This window comes from Oncorhynchus tshawytscha, linkage group LG19, assembly GCF_018296145.1.
Source record: "Oncorhynchus tshawytscha isolate Ot180627B linkage group LG19, Otsh_v2.0, whole genome shotgun sequence".
Taxonomy (NCBI): Eukaryota; Metazoa; Chordata; class Actinopteri; order Salmoniformes; family Salmonidae; genus Oncorhynchus; species Oncorhynchus tshawytscha.
In genome coordinates, this window is record NC_056447.1 from 17349676 (window position 1) to 17366231 (window position 16556).

The window sequence follows — 16556 nt, forward strand, 5'->3', positions numbered from 1 at the left end:
CAGTCCACTCAGTGACACCCAGAGAACATTAGCATCGTAGCATCGTATTACGGGACTCTGAGTTGCATTGGGGGCATCCTTATTTCACTGTACAGCCTTACCTATGGACTGTGGATCAATGACATGGGGTATCAGTCCACTCAGTGACACCCAGAGAACATTAGCATCATCGTAGCATCATTGGTCCTTATTTCACGGGACTCTGAGTTGCATTGGGGGGCATCCTTATTTCACTCTACAGCCTTACCTATGGACTGTGGATCAATGACATGGGGTATCAGTCCACTCAGTGACACCCAGAGAACATTAGCATCGTAGCTCTTATTGCGGGACTCTGAAACAACTGAATTGAGCCACATTTATTATTGTCAACCCATGTGTAATGTGATGGGTGGAAGAGAGAAGAACCGACAAAATGACTTACTGCAACCATTTATTACGAAACTATCAAAACAGGTAATGTAGATGACTTGTTATAATACATGGAGAGAACCGAACCAACTGTGTAATGCCTTTAGTCAAATCATTAAACAAATCCATACATTTACGTGGGTGTCAGCTATCGCTTTATCTGATGGAATCTAGGCCTTACTCCTCCTCAGATACAGTGGACTATGAGGACAGAGAAGTCCAGCCCGGTCGCCCAAGATCCACTGTGAAATTCGACGTCCGTCCAAGGTAAGCAGGACGTCGGGAGATGACTTCAAAACGGGCCAGTAGGAACAACGGTGAGTGTAGGGCGTTGTGGAACAACGGTGAGTGTAGGGCGTTGTGGAACAACGGTGAGTGTAGGGCGTTGTAGAACAACGGTGAGTGTAGGGCGTTGTGGAACAACGGTGAGTGTAGGGCGTTGTGGAACAACGGTGAGTGTAGGGCGTTGTGGAACAACGGTGAGTGTAGGGCGTTTGGGCGTTGTGGAACAACGGTGAGTGTAGGGCGTTGTGGAACAACGGTGAGTGTAGGGCGTTGTGGAACAACGGTGAGTGTAGGGCGTTGTGGAACAACGGTGAGTGTAGGGCGTTGTGGAACAACGGTGAGTGTAGGGCGTTGTGGAACAACGGTGAGTGTAGGGCGTTGTGGAACAACCGTCAAGTAGGCCGTTGTGGACTGGGATGGCGGATGGGCGTATGCCGTGAGCTTCGACACCGAGGGTCATGAGTTCAATTCCAGTACTTAAAAAAAAAAACCTAATCCCAAACTTTAACCATTCAGAGTAAATGCCTAAACTTAACCTTTGCAATTTGACGTTTATGGACAAATGTTGGATTCTGCATGGAGACCAAGTTTGTTGGAGAAGTCAGTCTGGATCATCTTTCTCCTCCGGTCTCCTCCTCCTCCGGTCTCCTCCTCCTCCCGTCTCCTCCTCCTCCCGTCTCCTCCTCCTCCCGTCTCCTCCTCCTCCCGTCTCCTCCTCCTCCCGTCTCCTCCTCCTCCCGTCTCCTCCTCCTCTTCAGATGAAGTGTACTATCAACACAGAGAAGGCCGATCCCACAGCCAGTCCCAACGTCAGGAAGAAGCTCATGACCACGCCTGTGGGCTCTGCCAGGTCCCGTGGCACCACCTTGGGTCCGTAGATCATGGGCAAGGTGCCCAGGTACCCGTTGGTGATGCCCAGGAGACAGATGAAGAAGACAGGGAAGAGGTCGTGGCTGAAGAGGACTGTGTGAAGGTGGTCTCTGGGCTAGAGGTTACACAAAGACATTTTTTTAAAATTAAAGACAAGTTTCTATAAGACAAACTAAATGAAAGCAAAGGAAGCGTTCCTATGGGTCCTGGTCAACAGTAGTGCACTAGTGCCCTATAGGTCCCGGTCAAAAGTAGTGCACTATATATAGGGAATAGGGTGCCATTTGGGACTCACCCAAAGCGCTAGCCCTCTTGGGTAGTTACAGTTAAGCTAATAGTCAATGTCATAACAGGTAAAGAAACATAAAGGTTTCTGTACCAAATATTAAGTTCTGCTTTTCTGATGTATCAAATACTTATGTCATGCAATAAAATGCAAATGAATTACTTAAAAATCATACAATGTGATTTTCTGGATTTTTGTTTTAGATTCTGTCTCTCACAGTTGAAGTGTACCTATGATAAAAATTACAGACCTCTACATGCTTTGTAAGTAGGAAAACTTGCAAAATCGACAGTGTGTCAAATACTTGTTCTCCCCACTAAGTGTATTATGAGGCATTATAAAGGACGTTATACCGCATTATACACATGTACTACATAGGTGTTACTAAAAAGACTACTAAGACGTGTTGCAATAAGAATAAAAAATGTTTTTTTAAACAAATTTTGAATTGTTTTTTTTTAACAAAGCTTATATTCAACTGAGTGCTGGTCTTTTAATTAAAAAATATAGATATATTTGATGTGATCGACTGCCTGGTCATGTGTCTAGCCAATGAGTGACAAGGAGTTGGCATGATAGCACAGACAGACTGGCTAATCGACCGTTGGTGCTCCTCCAAGCACCCTTTACCTTATTTCCACTAGAGGATAAGAGTTGTGGACGTTCTCTCCTTTTCTTTACCTGGTAGTTGCAGAACATGAGGAGAGGCACCAGGACTGTCCGGGAGAGGACCAGGGCGGGGAGGACTCTACTGGTGGGGCCTGGAACCTGCAGCCAGGCCGTGGCCTGACGACCACAGAAGTCAGCCACGTTGTAGAGGAAGAAGCTGGAGAGAAGATAATGACTACATTATCCCCCATGGTCCATATTCATAATGAGTCTCAGAGTAGGTGATCTAGGATCAGGTCATAATGAGTCTCAGAGTAGGTGATCTAGGATCAGGTCATAATGAGTCTCAGAGTAGGTGATCTAGTATCAGGTCAAAAAGAGTCTCAGTAGGAGTGGTGATCTAGGATCAGGTCATAAAGAGTCTCAGAGTAGGTGATCTAGTATCAGGTCATAAAGAGTCTCAGTAGGAGTGGTGATCTAGGATCAGGTCATACCGAGTCTCATAATAGGTGATCTAGGATCAGGTCATACAGAGTCTCAGAGTAGCTAATCTAGGATCAGGTCATAAAGAGTCTCAGAGTAGCTGATCTAGGATCAGGTTCTCCCTGTCCATGTAATCAATTTCATTATGATCTAAAAAGCCAAAACTGATCCTAGATCAGCCCTCCTCTGTAACGTTTTCTGAATACAAGCCCTGTATTCATGACATATCAAGTATACATACAGGAAGCATAGATACACTAAGACCGCATTCAATCAGCTGTAGAAGGCCATAAGCAAACAAGAAAATGGTCATCCAGCTCTTACTGACAGGGGACTTTAATGCTGGAAAACTTAATCTGTTTTACCTCATTTCTATCAGCATGTCACATGTGGAACAAAACTCTAGACCGCCTTTACTCCACACACAGAGACGCATACAAAACTCTCTCTCGCCCTCCATTTGGCAAATCTGACCATAATTATATCCTCCTGATTCCTGCTTACAAGCAAAAACTAAAGCAGGAAGCACCAGTGACTCGCTCAATATAGAAGTGGTCAGATGAAGCAGATGCTAAACTACAGGACTGTTTTGCTGGTACAGACTGGAATATGTTCTGGGATTCATCCAATGGCATTGAGGAGTAAAACCACATCAGTCACCAGGCTTTATCAATAAGTGCATCGACGACGTCGTCTTCACAGTGACCGTATGTACATACCCCAACCAAAAGCCATGGATTATAGGCAACAGTAGCACTGAGATAAAGGGTAGAGCTGCCACTTCAAGGAACGGGACACTAACCTGGATGCTTATAAGAAATCCCACTATGCCCTCTGACGAACCATCAAACAGGCAAAGCATCAATACAGGACTAAGATTGAATCGTACTACACCGTCTCTGATGCTTGTCTTATGTGGCAGGGCTTGCAAACTATTACAGACTACAAAGAGAAGCCCAGCCGTGAGCTGCCCAGTGATACGAGCCTACGAGACGAGCTAAATAACTTCTATGCTCGCTTCGAGGCAAGTAACACCGAAACATGCATGAGAGCATCAGCTGTTCCGGAAGACTGTGTGATCCCGCTCTCCGTAGCCAATGTGAGTCAGACCTTTAGACAGGTCAACATTCATAAGGCCGCAGGGCCAGACTGATTACCAGGACGTGTACTCAGAGCATGCGCTGACCAACTGGCAAGTGTCTTTACTGACATTTTTAACCTCTCCCTGTCTGAGTCTGAAATACCAACATGTTTTCAAGCAGACCACCATAGTCCCTGTGCCCAAGAACACCAAGGTAACCTGCCTAAATGACTACCGACCGGTAGCACTCATGTCTGTAGCCATGAAGTGCTTTGAAAGGCTGGTCATGGCTCACAACACCATCATCCAAGAAACCCTGAACCCATTCCAATTCACATACCGCCCCAACACATCCACAGATGATGCAATCTCTATGCCCTTTCCCACCTGGACAAAAGGAACACCTATGTGAGAATACTATTCATTGACTACAGCTCAGCGTTCAACACCCTTGTGCTCTCAAAGCTCATCAATAAGCTAAGGACCCTGGGACTGAACACCTCCCTCTGCAACTGGATCCTGGACTTCCTGACGTGCCGCCCCCAGGTCGTAAGGGTAGGTAGCAACACATCCGCCACATAATCCCCAACACCGGGGCTCCTCAGGGGTGCGTGCTTAGTCCCCTCCTTTACTCCCTGTTCACCCACGACTGCGTGATCAAGCATGACTCTAACACCATCGTTCATTTTCCAAAGACACAGTGGTAGGCCTGATCGCCAACAACGATGAGATAGCCTATAGGGAGGAGGTCAGAGACCAGGCAGTGTGGTGCAAGGACAACAACCTCTCCCTGAACGTGATCAAGACACCCCCATTCTCATCGACGGGGCAGTAGCGGAGCAGGTCGAGAGCTTCAAGATCCTTGGTGTCCACATCATCATAAACTATTATGGTCCAAGCACACCAAGACAGCCATGAAGAGGGCTGTTCCCCCTCAGGAGACTGAAAAGATTTAGCATTGGTCCTCAGATCCACAAAAAGTTCTACAACTGCACCATCAAGAGCATCCTGACCTGTTGCATCACCGCCTGATATGGCAACTGCTCGGCATCCGACCACAAGGCGATACAGAGGTTAATGTGTACGGCCCAGTACACCACCGGGGCCAAGCTTCCTGCCATCCAGGATCTCTGTCCCAGGCAGTGTCAGAGGAAGGCCTTAAAAATTGTCATAGACTCCTGCCACCCCAGTCATAGTGTAACGGTTCTCTTGTGGTGAAGGAGAGTCGGACCAAAATGCAGCGTGTAGATTTCGATCCATGTTTAATAAACAAACGTAAAACACGAATCAATTCAACCTCTCTTTCATATCGTCTGAGATCCCCAAGGATTGGAAAGCTGCCGCAGTCATCCCCCTCTTCAAAGGGGGAGACACCCTGGACCCAAACTGTTACAGACCTATATCCATCCTGCCCTGCCTATCTAAGGTCTTCGAAAGCCAAGTCAACAAACAGGTCACTGACCATCTCGAATCCCACCGTACCTTCTCCACTGTGCAATCTGGTTTCCGAGCCGGTCACGGGTGCACCTCAGCCACACTCAAGGTACTAAACGATATCATAACCGCCATCGATAAAATACAGTACTGTGCAGCCGTCTTCATTGACCTTGCCAAGGCTTTCGACTCTGTCAATCACCATATTCTTATCGGCAGACTCAGTAGCCTCGGTTTTTCGGATGACTGCCTTGCCTGGTTCACCAATTACTTTGCAGACAGAGTTCAGTGTGTCAAATCGGAGGGCATGCTGTCCGGTCCTCTGGCAGTCTCTATGGGGTGCCACAGGGTTCAATTCTCGGGCCGACTCTTTTCTCTGTATATATCAATGATGTTGCTCTTGCTGCGGGCGATTCCCTGATCCACCTCTACGCAGACGACACCATTCTATATACTTTCGGCCCGTCATTGGACACTGTGCTATCTAACCTCCAAACAAGCTTCAATGCCATACAACACTCCTTCCGTGGCCTCCAACTGCTCTTAAACGCTAGTAAAACCAAATGCATGCTTTTCAACCGATCGCTGCCTGCACCCGCATGCCCGACTAGCATCACCACCCTGGATGGTTCTGACCTTGAATATGTGGACATCTATAAGTACCTAGGTGTCTGGCTAGACTGCAAACTCTCCTTCCAGACTCAGACTCAAACATCTCCAATCGAAAATCAAATCAAGAGTCGGCTTTCTATTCCGCAACAAAGCCTCCTTCACTCACGCCGCCAAGCTTACCCTAGTAAAACTGACTATCCTACCGATCCTCGACTTCGGCGATGTCATCTACAAAATGGCTTCCAACACTCTACTCAGCAAACTGGATGCAGTCTATCACAGTGCCATCCGTTTTGTCACTATAGCACCTTATACCACCCACCACTGCGACTTGTATGCTCTAGTCGGCTGGCCCTCGTTACATATTCGTCGCCAGACCCACTGGCTCCAGGTCATCTACAAGTCCATGCTAGGTATAGCTCCGCCTTATCTCAGTTCACTGGTCACTATGGCAACACCCATCCGTAGCACGCGCTCCAGCAGGTGTATCTCACTGATCATCCCTAAAGCCAACACCTCATTTGGCCGCCTTTCGTTCCAGTACTCTGCTGCCTGTGACTGGAACGAATTGCAAAAATCGCTGAAGTTGGAGACTTTTATCTCCCTCACCAACTTCAAACATCAGCTATCTGAGCAGCTAACCGATCGCTGCAGCTGTACATAGTCTATTGGTAAATAGCCCACCCATTTTCACCTACCTCATCCCCATACTGTTTTTATTTATTTACTTTTCTGCTCTTTTGCACACCAATATCTCTACCTGTACATGACCATCTGATCATTTATCACTCCAGTGTTAATCTGCAAAATTGTAATTATTCGCCTACCTCCTCATGCCTTTTGCACACATTGTATATAGACTCCCCCCTTTGTTTTCTACTGTGTTATTGACTTGTTAATTGTTTATTCCATGTGTAACTCTGTGTTGCCTGCTCACACTGCTATGCTTTATCTTGGCCAGGTCGCAGTTGCAAATGAGAACTTGTTCTCAACTAGCCTACCTGGTTAAATAAAGGTGAAATAAAAAATACATTATTTTTTATTTTTTATAAACACTACAAAACAAAGAACGTAACGAAAACCGAAACAGCCTATACTTGTGTAAACTAACACAGAGACAGGAACAAGGACACTAAGGACAATCACCCACGAAACACTCAAAGAATATGGCTGCCTAAATATGGTTCCCAAGCAGAGACAACGATAAACACCTGCCTCTGATTGAGAACCACTTCAGACAGCCATAGACTTAACTAGAACACCCCACTAAGCTACAATCCCAATACATACACACCACATACAAAAACCCATGCCACACCCTGGCCTGACCAAATAAATGAAGATAAACACAAAATACTTCGACCAGGGCGTGACACATAGACTGTTCTCTCTGCTACCGCACGGCAAGTGGTACTGGAGCACCAAGTCTAGGTCCAAAAGGCTTCTAAACAGCTGACTACCACCAAGCCATAAGACTGCTGAACAGATAATCATGGCCACCCGGACTATTCACATTGACTCCCCCCCTTTTTTAATGCAGCTGCTATTCATTGTTTATTATCTATGCAGTCACTTCACCCCTACCTACATGTACAAATTACCTCAATTACTCTGACTAACTGGTGCCCCCGCACATTGACTCAGTACAGTGTATATAGCCACGTTATTGTGATATTTTTTAAAAAGTATTAAAAAAAAAACCTTTCATTTATTTAGTAAATATTTTCTTAACCTCTTATTTTGCTTGAAACTGCATAGTTGGTTAAGGGCTTGTAAGTAAGCATTTTACAGTAAGGTCTACACTTGTTGTATTCAGCGCATGTGACAAATACAATTTTATTTGATTTAGACACCTACTGACAAGATAAAGAGCCGAATCAGTCTGATTCTCACCTGGTGATGGGGGTGAAGTATGTTGTTGTCCAGGGGCTGCCACTCTTCTGGTTAACAGACTGAGAAGAGAAGACAACATGCTGTCCTGGTTAACAGACTGAGAAGACAACATGCTGTCCTGGTTAACAGACTGAAGAGAAGACAACATGCTGTCCTGGTTAACAGACTGAAGAGAAGACAACATGCTGTCCTGGTTAACAGACTGAAGAGAAGACAACATGCTGTCCCGGTTAACAGACTGAGAAGAGAAGACAACATGCTGTCCCGGTTAACAGACTGAGAAGAGAAGACAACATGCTGTCCTGGTTAACAGACTGAGAAGACAACATGCTGTCCTGGTTAACAGACTGAGAAGACAACATGCTGTCCTGGTTAACAGACTGAGAAGACAAGACAACATGCTGTCCTGGTTAACAGACTGAGAAGAGAAGACAACATGCTGTCCTGGTTAACAGACTGAAGAGAAGACAACATGCTGTCCTGGTTAACAGACTGAGAAGAGAAGACAACATGCTGTCCTGGTTAACAGACTGAGAAGACAACATGCTGTCCTGGTTAACAGACTGAGAAGACAACATGCTGTCCTGGTTAACAGACTGAGAAGACAACATGCTGTCCTGGTTAACAGACTGAAGAGAAGACAACATGCTGTCCTGGTTAACAGACTGAAGAGAAGACAACATGCTGTCCCGGTTAACAGACTGAGAAGATGCTGTCCTGGTTAACAGACAACATGCTGTCCCAGTTAACAGACTGAAGAGAAGACAACATGCTGTCCTGGTTAACAGACTGAAGAGAAGACAACATGCTGTCCTGGTTAACAGACTGAAGAGAAGACAACATGCTGTCCTGGTTAACAGACTGAGAAGAGAAGACAACATGCTGTCCCAGTTAACAGACTGAGAAGACAACATGCTGTCCTGGTTAACAGACTGATAAGAGAAGACAACATAAGATAATATAACATAAAATACAAGAAAATTACTTAATTGTCCCCAAGTTGACTATTGTCTTAGAATACAGTTTGCATTGTAGACTAGCAGCTCTGTTTACCCCCCTCAGAACTGTAATTTAGTCCTTCTACCTGGATCCCAGAGGAGACGGCAGGGAACACCATTATAGAGATGAAGAAGACATAGAAGACACAGAGACCCAGGAGCCATGTCTTCTGAAGGATGGGTTTTAGAGGAGGGATGGACACGGAGGAGACCGTGCTCGCTGGTGTCCCCTCCGGGCCGTCCGCCTCACCGCGGGGCTCTGGTATAGACCCTGACTTGTTGTACTCTGCTGCCAGCATGTAGTGCCTGAGGAAGGGAAACGGTTTCAGTCGGGAAAAGGAAAAGGGGGGGGGATACCTAGTCAGTTGTACAACTGAAATGTGTCTTCCCCATTTAACCCAAACGGAGGTGCGGAGGGGCTGCCTTAAATCGACATCCACGGGGTACACAACATTTAAATCATGTATCATCTATGCAATAACGTCGGTAACACCTGTAGGTTATATGTTTTATCACTTGTCAGAACTGATTCCAGATCAGTTTCATGATTGCCGATGCTTAAATGGTTCATGTTAGAATTTCAGCAAAGTGAGCTGATCTTAGATCTGTGCCTAAATGGCAACTTACTTCCAGAGTGATAGGAGAGGTAACTAAAATAAAAGAGGGAAACATCTTAACTGAATATTTTAACTGAGGCTATGTATAAAAGGTCTATAACATGTTGTCTCTCTATGTAATTAAGTCATTTAGTAAGAAGTCATTGACTTTTTTAACACTTGTAATGTATTAGAACAAACAGAAGTTAATGCTGAATAGTAAACTAATGTCCAACAAGCTTTTGTTCAAAACACTTTGTGGTTTACTTCTGGAATGGTTTTTCCCAGGAAACATTGTTTACCGTTCAGCCACAACTGCTGTTTGTTCTCTGTAATATTGCACCTCATGATCTAAGAGCTCCTGCAGGTTTATCACACCGATGACCTGAGAACGCACCGATGACCTGACAACGCACCGATGACCTGAGAACGCACCGATGACCTGAGAACGCACCGATGACCTGAGAACGCACCGATGACCTGAGAACGCACCGATGACCTGAGAACGCACCGATGGCCTGAGAACGCACCGATGGCCTGAGAACGCACCGATGACCTGAGAACGCACCGATGACCTGAGAACGCACCGATGACCTGAGAACGCACCGATGACCTGAGAACGCACCGATGACCTGAGAACGCACCGATGACCTGAGAACGCACCGATGGCCTGAGAAACGCACCGATGGCCTGAGAACGCACCGATGACCTGAGAACACACCGACAACACACCGACAACACACTGATGGCCTGACAACACACCGATGACCTGACAACACACTGATGACCTGACAACACACCGATGACCTGACAACACACCGATGACCTGACAACACACCGATGACCTGACAACACACCGATGACCTGACAACACACCGATGACCTGACAACACACCGATGGCCTGACAACACACCGACAACACACCGATGGCCTGACAACACACCGACAACACACCGATGGCCTGAGAACACACCGATCACCTGACAACACACCGATGACCTGAGAACACACCGACAACACACCGATGACCTGACAACACACCGATGACCTGACAACACACCGACAACACACCGACAACACACTGATGACCTGACAACACACCGACAACACACTGATGACCTGATAACACACTGATGACCTGACAACACACCGATGACCTGACAACACACCGATGACCTGACAACACACCGATGGCCTGACAACACACCGATGGCCTGACAACACACCGACAACACACCGACAACACACTGATGACCTGACAACACACCGACAACACACCGACAACACACTGATGACGTGACAACACACCAATGACCTGACAACACACCGATGACCTGAGAACACACCGGTGACCTGACAACACACCGATGGCCTGACAACACACCGACAACACACCGATGGCCTGAGAACACACCGATGACCTGACAACACACCGATGACCTGACAACACACCGACAACACACCGATGGCCTGACAACACACCGACAACACACCGATGGCCTGAGAACTCACCGATGGCCTGACAACACACCGACAACACACCGATGACCTGACAACACACCGATGGCCTGAGAACACACCGACAACACACCGACAACACACTGATGGCCTGACAACACACCGATGACCTGACAACACACTGATGACCTGACAACACACCGATGACCTGACAACACACCGATGACCTGACAACACACCGATGACCTGACAACTCACCGATGACCTGACAACACACCGATGACCTGACAACACACCGATGGCCTGACAACACACCGACAACACACCGATGGCCTGAGAACACACATGACCTGACAACACACCGATGGCCTGACAACACACCGACAACACACCGATGACCTGACAACACACCGATGACCTGACAACACACCGATGGCCTGACAACACACCGACAACACACCGACAACACACTGATGACCTGACAACACACCGACAACACTCTGACAACACACCGACAACCTCCGACAACACACTGATGACCTGACAACACACCGATGACCTGACAACACACCGATGACCTGACAACACACCGATGACCTGACAACACACCGATGACCTGACAACACACCGACAACACACCGATGGCCTGAGAACACACCGATGACCTGACAACACACCGATGACCTGACAACACACCGATGACCTGACAACACACCGATGACCTGAGAACACACGCAGATGACCTGAGAACACACGCCGATAGCCTGACAACACACCGATGACCTGACAACACACCGATGACCTGACAACACACCGATGACCTGAGAACATACCGATGACCTGACAACACACCGATGACCTGACAACACACCGATGACCTGACAACACACCGATGACCTGACAACACACCGATGACCTGACAACACACCGATGACCTGACAACACACCGATGACCTGACAACACAACAAAGGTCAAAGGAGCCACCTGTGAGAAGTTTTTTTTTGACAAAGGCTCATACCAAAAGGTTACCAAACAGAAACTGGGAAGCGTTTATTTTATTCTCAGTATCAATAAAGCCTGTTTCCTTGGTTTCGGGGAGAGGAGACTAGTTTCAGTTAACTGTGGTTTGCCTGACCACAACTCAGAGGCACTACAGTTCCTCATCATCTCTCCCCACATCTCCCTCAGCCTCTTTGACACATGTGCATGCACATTGTTGTAAAGTCTATATTAGTCCACCCGCTGTCCCCAGTCCTCCTGCTGTCCCCAGTCCACCTGCTGTCCCCAGTCCTCCTGCTGTCCCCAGTCCACCCGCTGTCCCCAGTCCTCCTGCTGTCCCCAGTCCACCCGCTGTCCCCAGTCCTCCTGCTGTCTCCAGTCCACCCGCTGTCCCCAGTCCACCGCTGTCCCCAGTCCACCCGCTGTCCCCAGTCCACCCGCTGTCCCCAGTCCACCCTCTGTCCACCCGCTGTCCCCAGTCCACCCGCAGTCCCCAGTCCACCCGCTGTCCCCAGTCCACCCTCTGTCCACCCGCTGTCCCCAGTCTACCCGCTGTCCCCAGTCCACCTGCTGTCCCCAGTCCACCTGCTGTCCACCCTCTGTCCCCAGTCCACCCGCTGTCCCCCGTCTGTCCCCAGTCCACCCGCTGTCCCCAGTCCACCCGCTGTCCCCAGTCCACCCTCTGTCAACCCTCTGTCCCCAGTCCACCCGCTGTCCCCAGTCCACCCGCTGTCCCCAGTCCACCCGCTGTCCCCAGTCCACCCTCTGTCAACCCTCTGTCCCCAGTCCACCCGCTGTCCCCAGTCCACCCGCTGTCCCCAGTCCACCTGCTGTCCACCCTCTGTCCCCAGTCCACCCGCTGTCCCCAGTCCACCTTCTGTCCCCAGTCCACCCGCTGTCCCCAGTCCACCCGCTGTCCCCATTCCACCCCAGTCCACCCTCTGTCCCCAGTCCACCCCAGTCCACCCTCTGTCCCCAGTCCACCCGCTGTCCCCAGTCCACCCGCTGTCCCCATTCCACCCCAGTCCACCCTCTGTCCCCAGTCCACCCGCTGTCCCCAGTCCACCCGCTGTCCCCAGTCCACCCGCTGTCCCCAGTCCACCCGCTGTCCCCATTCCACCCCAGTCCACCCTCTGTCCCCAGTCCACCCGCTGTCCCCAGTCCACCCGCTGTCCCCAGTCCACCCTCTGTCCCCAGTCCACCTGCTGTCCCCAGTCCACCCGCTGTCCCCATTCCACCCCAGTCCCCCTCTGTCCCCATTCCACCCCAGTCCACCCTCTGTCCCCAGTCCACCCGCTGTCCCCAGTCCACCCGCTGTCCCCAGTCCACCCTCTGTCCCCAGTCCACCTGCTGTCCCCAGTCCACCCGCTGTCCCCATTCCACCCCAGTCCCCCTCTGTCCCCATTCCACCCGCTGTCCCCAGTCCACCCCGCTGTCCCCATTCACCCCAGTCCACCCTCTGTCCCCAGTCCACCCTGTGTCCCCAGTCCACCCCAGTCCACCCGCAGTCCCCAGTCCACCCTCTGTCCCCAGTCCACCCGCTGTCCCCAGTCCACCCGCTGTCCACCCTCTGTCCCCAGTCCACCCGCTGTCCCCAGTCCACCTTCTGTCCCCAGTCCACCCGCTGTCCCCAGTCCACCCGCTGTCCCCATTCCACCCCAGTCCACCCTCTGTCCCCAGTCCACCCGCTGTCCCCAGTCCACCCGCTGTCCCCATTCCACCCCAGTCCACCCTCTGTCCCCAGTCCACCCGCTGTCCCCAGTCCACCCGCTGTCCCCAGTCCACCCGCTGTCCCCAGTCCACCCCAGTCCACCCTCTGTCCCCAGTCCACCCGCTGTCCCCAGTCCACCCGCTGTCCCCAGTCCACCCTCTGTCCCCAGTCCACCTGCTGTCCCCAGTCCACCCGCTGTCCACACTCTGTCCCCAGTCCACCCGCTGTCCCCAGTCCACCCGCTGTCCCCATTCCACCCCAGTCCCCCTCTGTCCCCATTCCACCCGCTGTCCCCAGTCCACCCGCTGTCCCCATTCACCCCAGTCCACCCTCTGTCCCCAGTCCACCCTGTGTCCCCAGTCCACCCCAGTCCACCCGCAGTCCCCAGTCCACCCTCTGTCCCCAGTCCACCCGCTGTCCCCAGTCCACCCTCTGTCCCCAGTCCACCCGCTGTCCCCAGTCCACCCTGTGTCCCCAGTCCACCCCAGTCCACCCGCTGTCCCCAGTCCACCCTCTGTCCCCAGTCCACCCGCTGTCCACCCTCTGTCCCCAGTCCACCCGCTGTCCCCAGTCCACCCTGTGTCCCCAGTCCACCCCAGTCCACCCGCTGTCCCCAGTCCACCCTCTGTCCCCAGTCCACCCGCTGTCCACCCTCTGTCCCCAGTCCACCGGTTGTCCCGAGTCCACCCGCTGTCCCCAGTCCACCCGCTGTCCCCAGTCCACCCCAGTCCACCCTCTGTCCCCATTCCACCCCAGTCCACCCTCTGTCCCCATTCCACCCCAGTCCACCCTCTGTCCCCAGTCCCCCTGTCCCCATTCCACCCGCTGTCCCCAGTCCACCCGCTGTCCCCAGTCCACCCGCTGTCCCCAGTCCACCCTCTGTCCCCAGTCCACCCTCTGTCCCCAGTCCACCCTCTGTCCCCAGTCCACCCCAGTCCACCCGCAGTCCCCAGTCCACCCTCTGTCCCCAGTCCACCCGCTGTCCCCAGTCCACCCTGTGTCCCCAGTCCACCCCAGTCCACCCTCTGTCCCCAGTCCACCCGCTGTCCACAGTCCACCCTGTGTCCCCAGTCCACCCCAGTCCACCCGCAGTCCCCAGTCCACCCTCTGTCCCCAGTCCACCGGTTGTCCCGAGTCCACCCGCTGTCCCCAGTCCACCCTCTGTCCCCAGTCCACCCTCTGTCCCCAGTCCACCCTCTGTCCCCAGTCCACCCTCTGTCCCCAGTCCACTCTCTGTCCCCAGTCCACCCGCTGTCCCCAGTCCACCCGCTGTCCCCAGTCCACCCGCTGTCCCCAGTCCACCCTCTGTCCCCAGTCCACCCTCTGTCCCCAGTCCACCTGCTGTCTCGACCTCTGAATGACTGGATATGAAAAGTCAACTGACATTTACCCCTGAGGTGCTGACCTGTTGCACCCTCGACAACTACTATGATTATTATTATCTGACCATGCTGGTCATTTATGAACATTTGAACATCTTGGCCATGTTCTGTTATAATCTCCACCCGGCACAGCCAGAAGAGTACTGGCCACCCCTCATAGCCTGGTTCCTCTCTAGGTTTCTTCCTAGGTTTTGGCCTTTCTAGGGAGTTTTTCCTAGCCACCGTGCTTCTACATCTGCATTGCTTGCTGTTTGGGGTTTTAGGCTGGGTTTCTGTACAGCACTTTGAGATATCTGCTGATGTAGAAAGGGCTTTATAAATACATTTGATCAATATGGTGAGAGTGTTATTGCTGTGTGTGTGTGTGTGTCTGTGTGTCTGTGTGTCTGTGTGTGTGTGTGTCTGTGTGTGTGTCTACCGTGAGTAATCCAGCTTAGGTAGCAGCAGGTACATGAGGATACAGAAAAGGATGAAGACATCAGCCGTCAGGAAGTAAGCTAGAGCGCTGTCAGTCACATCTTTAGCTGCTGCCAAGTCCACTATGGAGGCTACTGCACTGATAGTACCACCCATAGCCTGGCCTGGGAGAGAGGGATGGGGGAGAGAGGGGGGGGGATGGGGGAGAGAGGGACGGGGGAGAGAGGGACGGGGAGAGAGGGACGGGGGAGAGAGAGGGATGGGGGAGAGAGAGGGATGGGGGAGAGAGAGGGATGGGGGAGAGAGGGGATGGGGGAGATGGGGAGGGATGGGGGAGAGAGAGGGGATGGGGGAGAGAGGGATGGGGGAGAAGAGGGGATGGGGAGAGAGGGATGGGGAGAGAGGGGTGGGGAGAGGGAGGGATGGGGAGAGAGGGATGGGGAGAGGGGGGGGATGGGGGAGAGAGGGATGGGGAGAGGGATGGGGGAGAGAGGATGGGGGAGAGAGGGATGGGGGAGAGAGGGGTGGGGAGAGAGGGATGGGGAGGGGGGATGAGAGGGATGAGGGGAGAGGGGGATGGGGAGAGAGGGATGGGGAGAGAGTGATGGGGAGAGAGTGATGGGGAGAGAGGGATGGGGAGAGAGGGGTGGGGGAGAGGGATGGGGGAGAGAGGGATGGGGGATGAGAGGGATGGGGAGAGAGGGATGGGGAGAGAGGGATGGGGGAGAGAGGGATGGGGGAGAGAGGGATGGGAAGAGAGGGATGGGGGAGAGAGGGATGGGGGAGAGGGATGGGGAGAGAGGGATGGGGGAGAGGGGATGGGGGAGAAGGGATGGAGAGGGGATGGGAGAGGGATGGGGGAGAGGGATGGGGGAGAGGGATGGGGAGAGGGAGAGGGATGGGGAGAGGGATGGGGAGGGGAGAGGGATGGGGAGGAGGAATGGGGAGAGGGATGGGGAGAGGGAGGGGGGGAGGGGAGAGAGGGATGGGGAGAGGGAGAGAGGGATGGGGAGAGGGAGAGAGGGATGG

General features: G+C 51.7%; 1 protein-coding gene across 6 annotated transcripts in view; it reads right to left on the bottom strand.

Annotated features, from left to right (window-relative positions):
* Nucleotides 1-420: 420 nt before the first annotated feature.
* Nucleotides 421-16556, bottom strand: part of slc29a3 (solute carrier family 29 member 3) — a 40363-nt gene continuing 24227 nt past the window's right edge. For all 6 annotated transcript variants that reach the window (XM_042301402.1, XM_042301400.1, XM_042301401.1 and 3 more), the window contains exons 7-11: nucleotides 15529-15691; nucleotides 9049-9268; nucleotides 7965-8023; nucleotides 2534-2678; nucleotides 421-1681 (exon numbers count right to left, since the gene is read on the bottom strand). In XM_042301402.1, the coding sequence (XP_042157336.1) occupies nucleotides 1451-1681; nucleotides 2534-2678; nucleotides 7965-8023; nucleotides 9049-9268; nucleotides 15529-15691 (818 nt within the window). In that variant the 3' untranslated portion in view covers nucleotides 421-1450. The remainder of the gene's footprint in view (nucleotides 1682-2533; nucleotides 2679-7964; nucleotides 8024-9048; nucleotides 9269-15528; nucleotides 15692-16556) is intronic.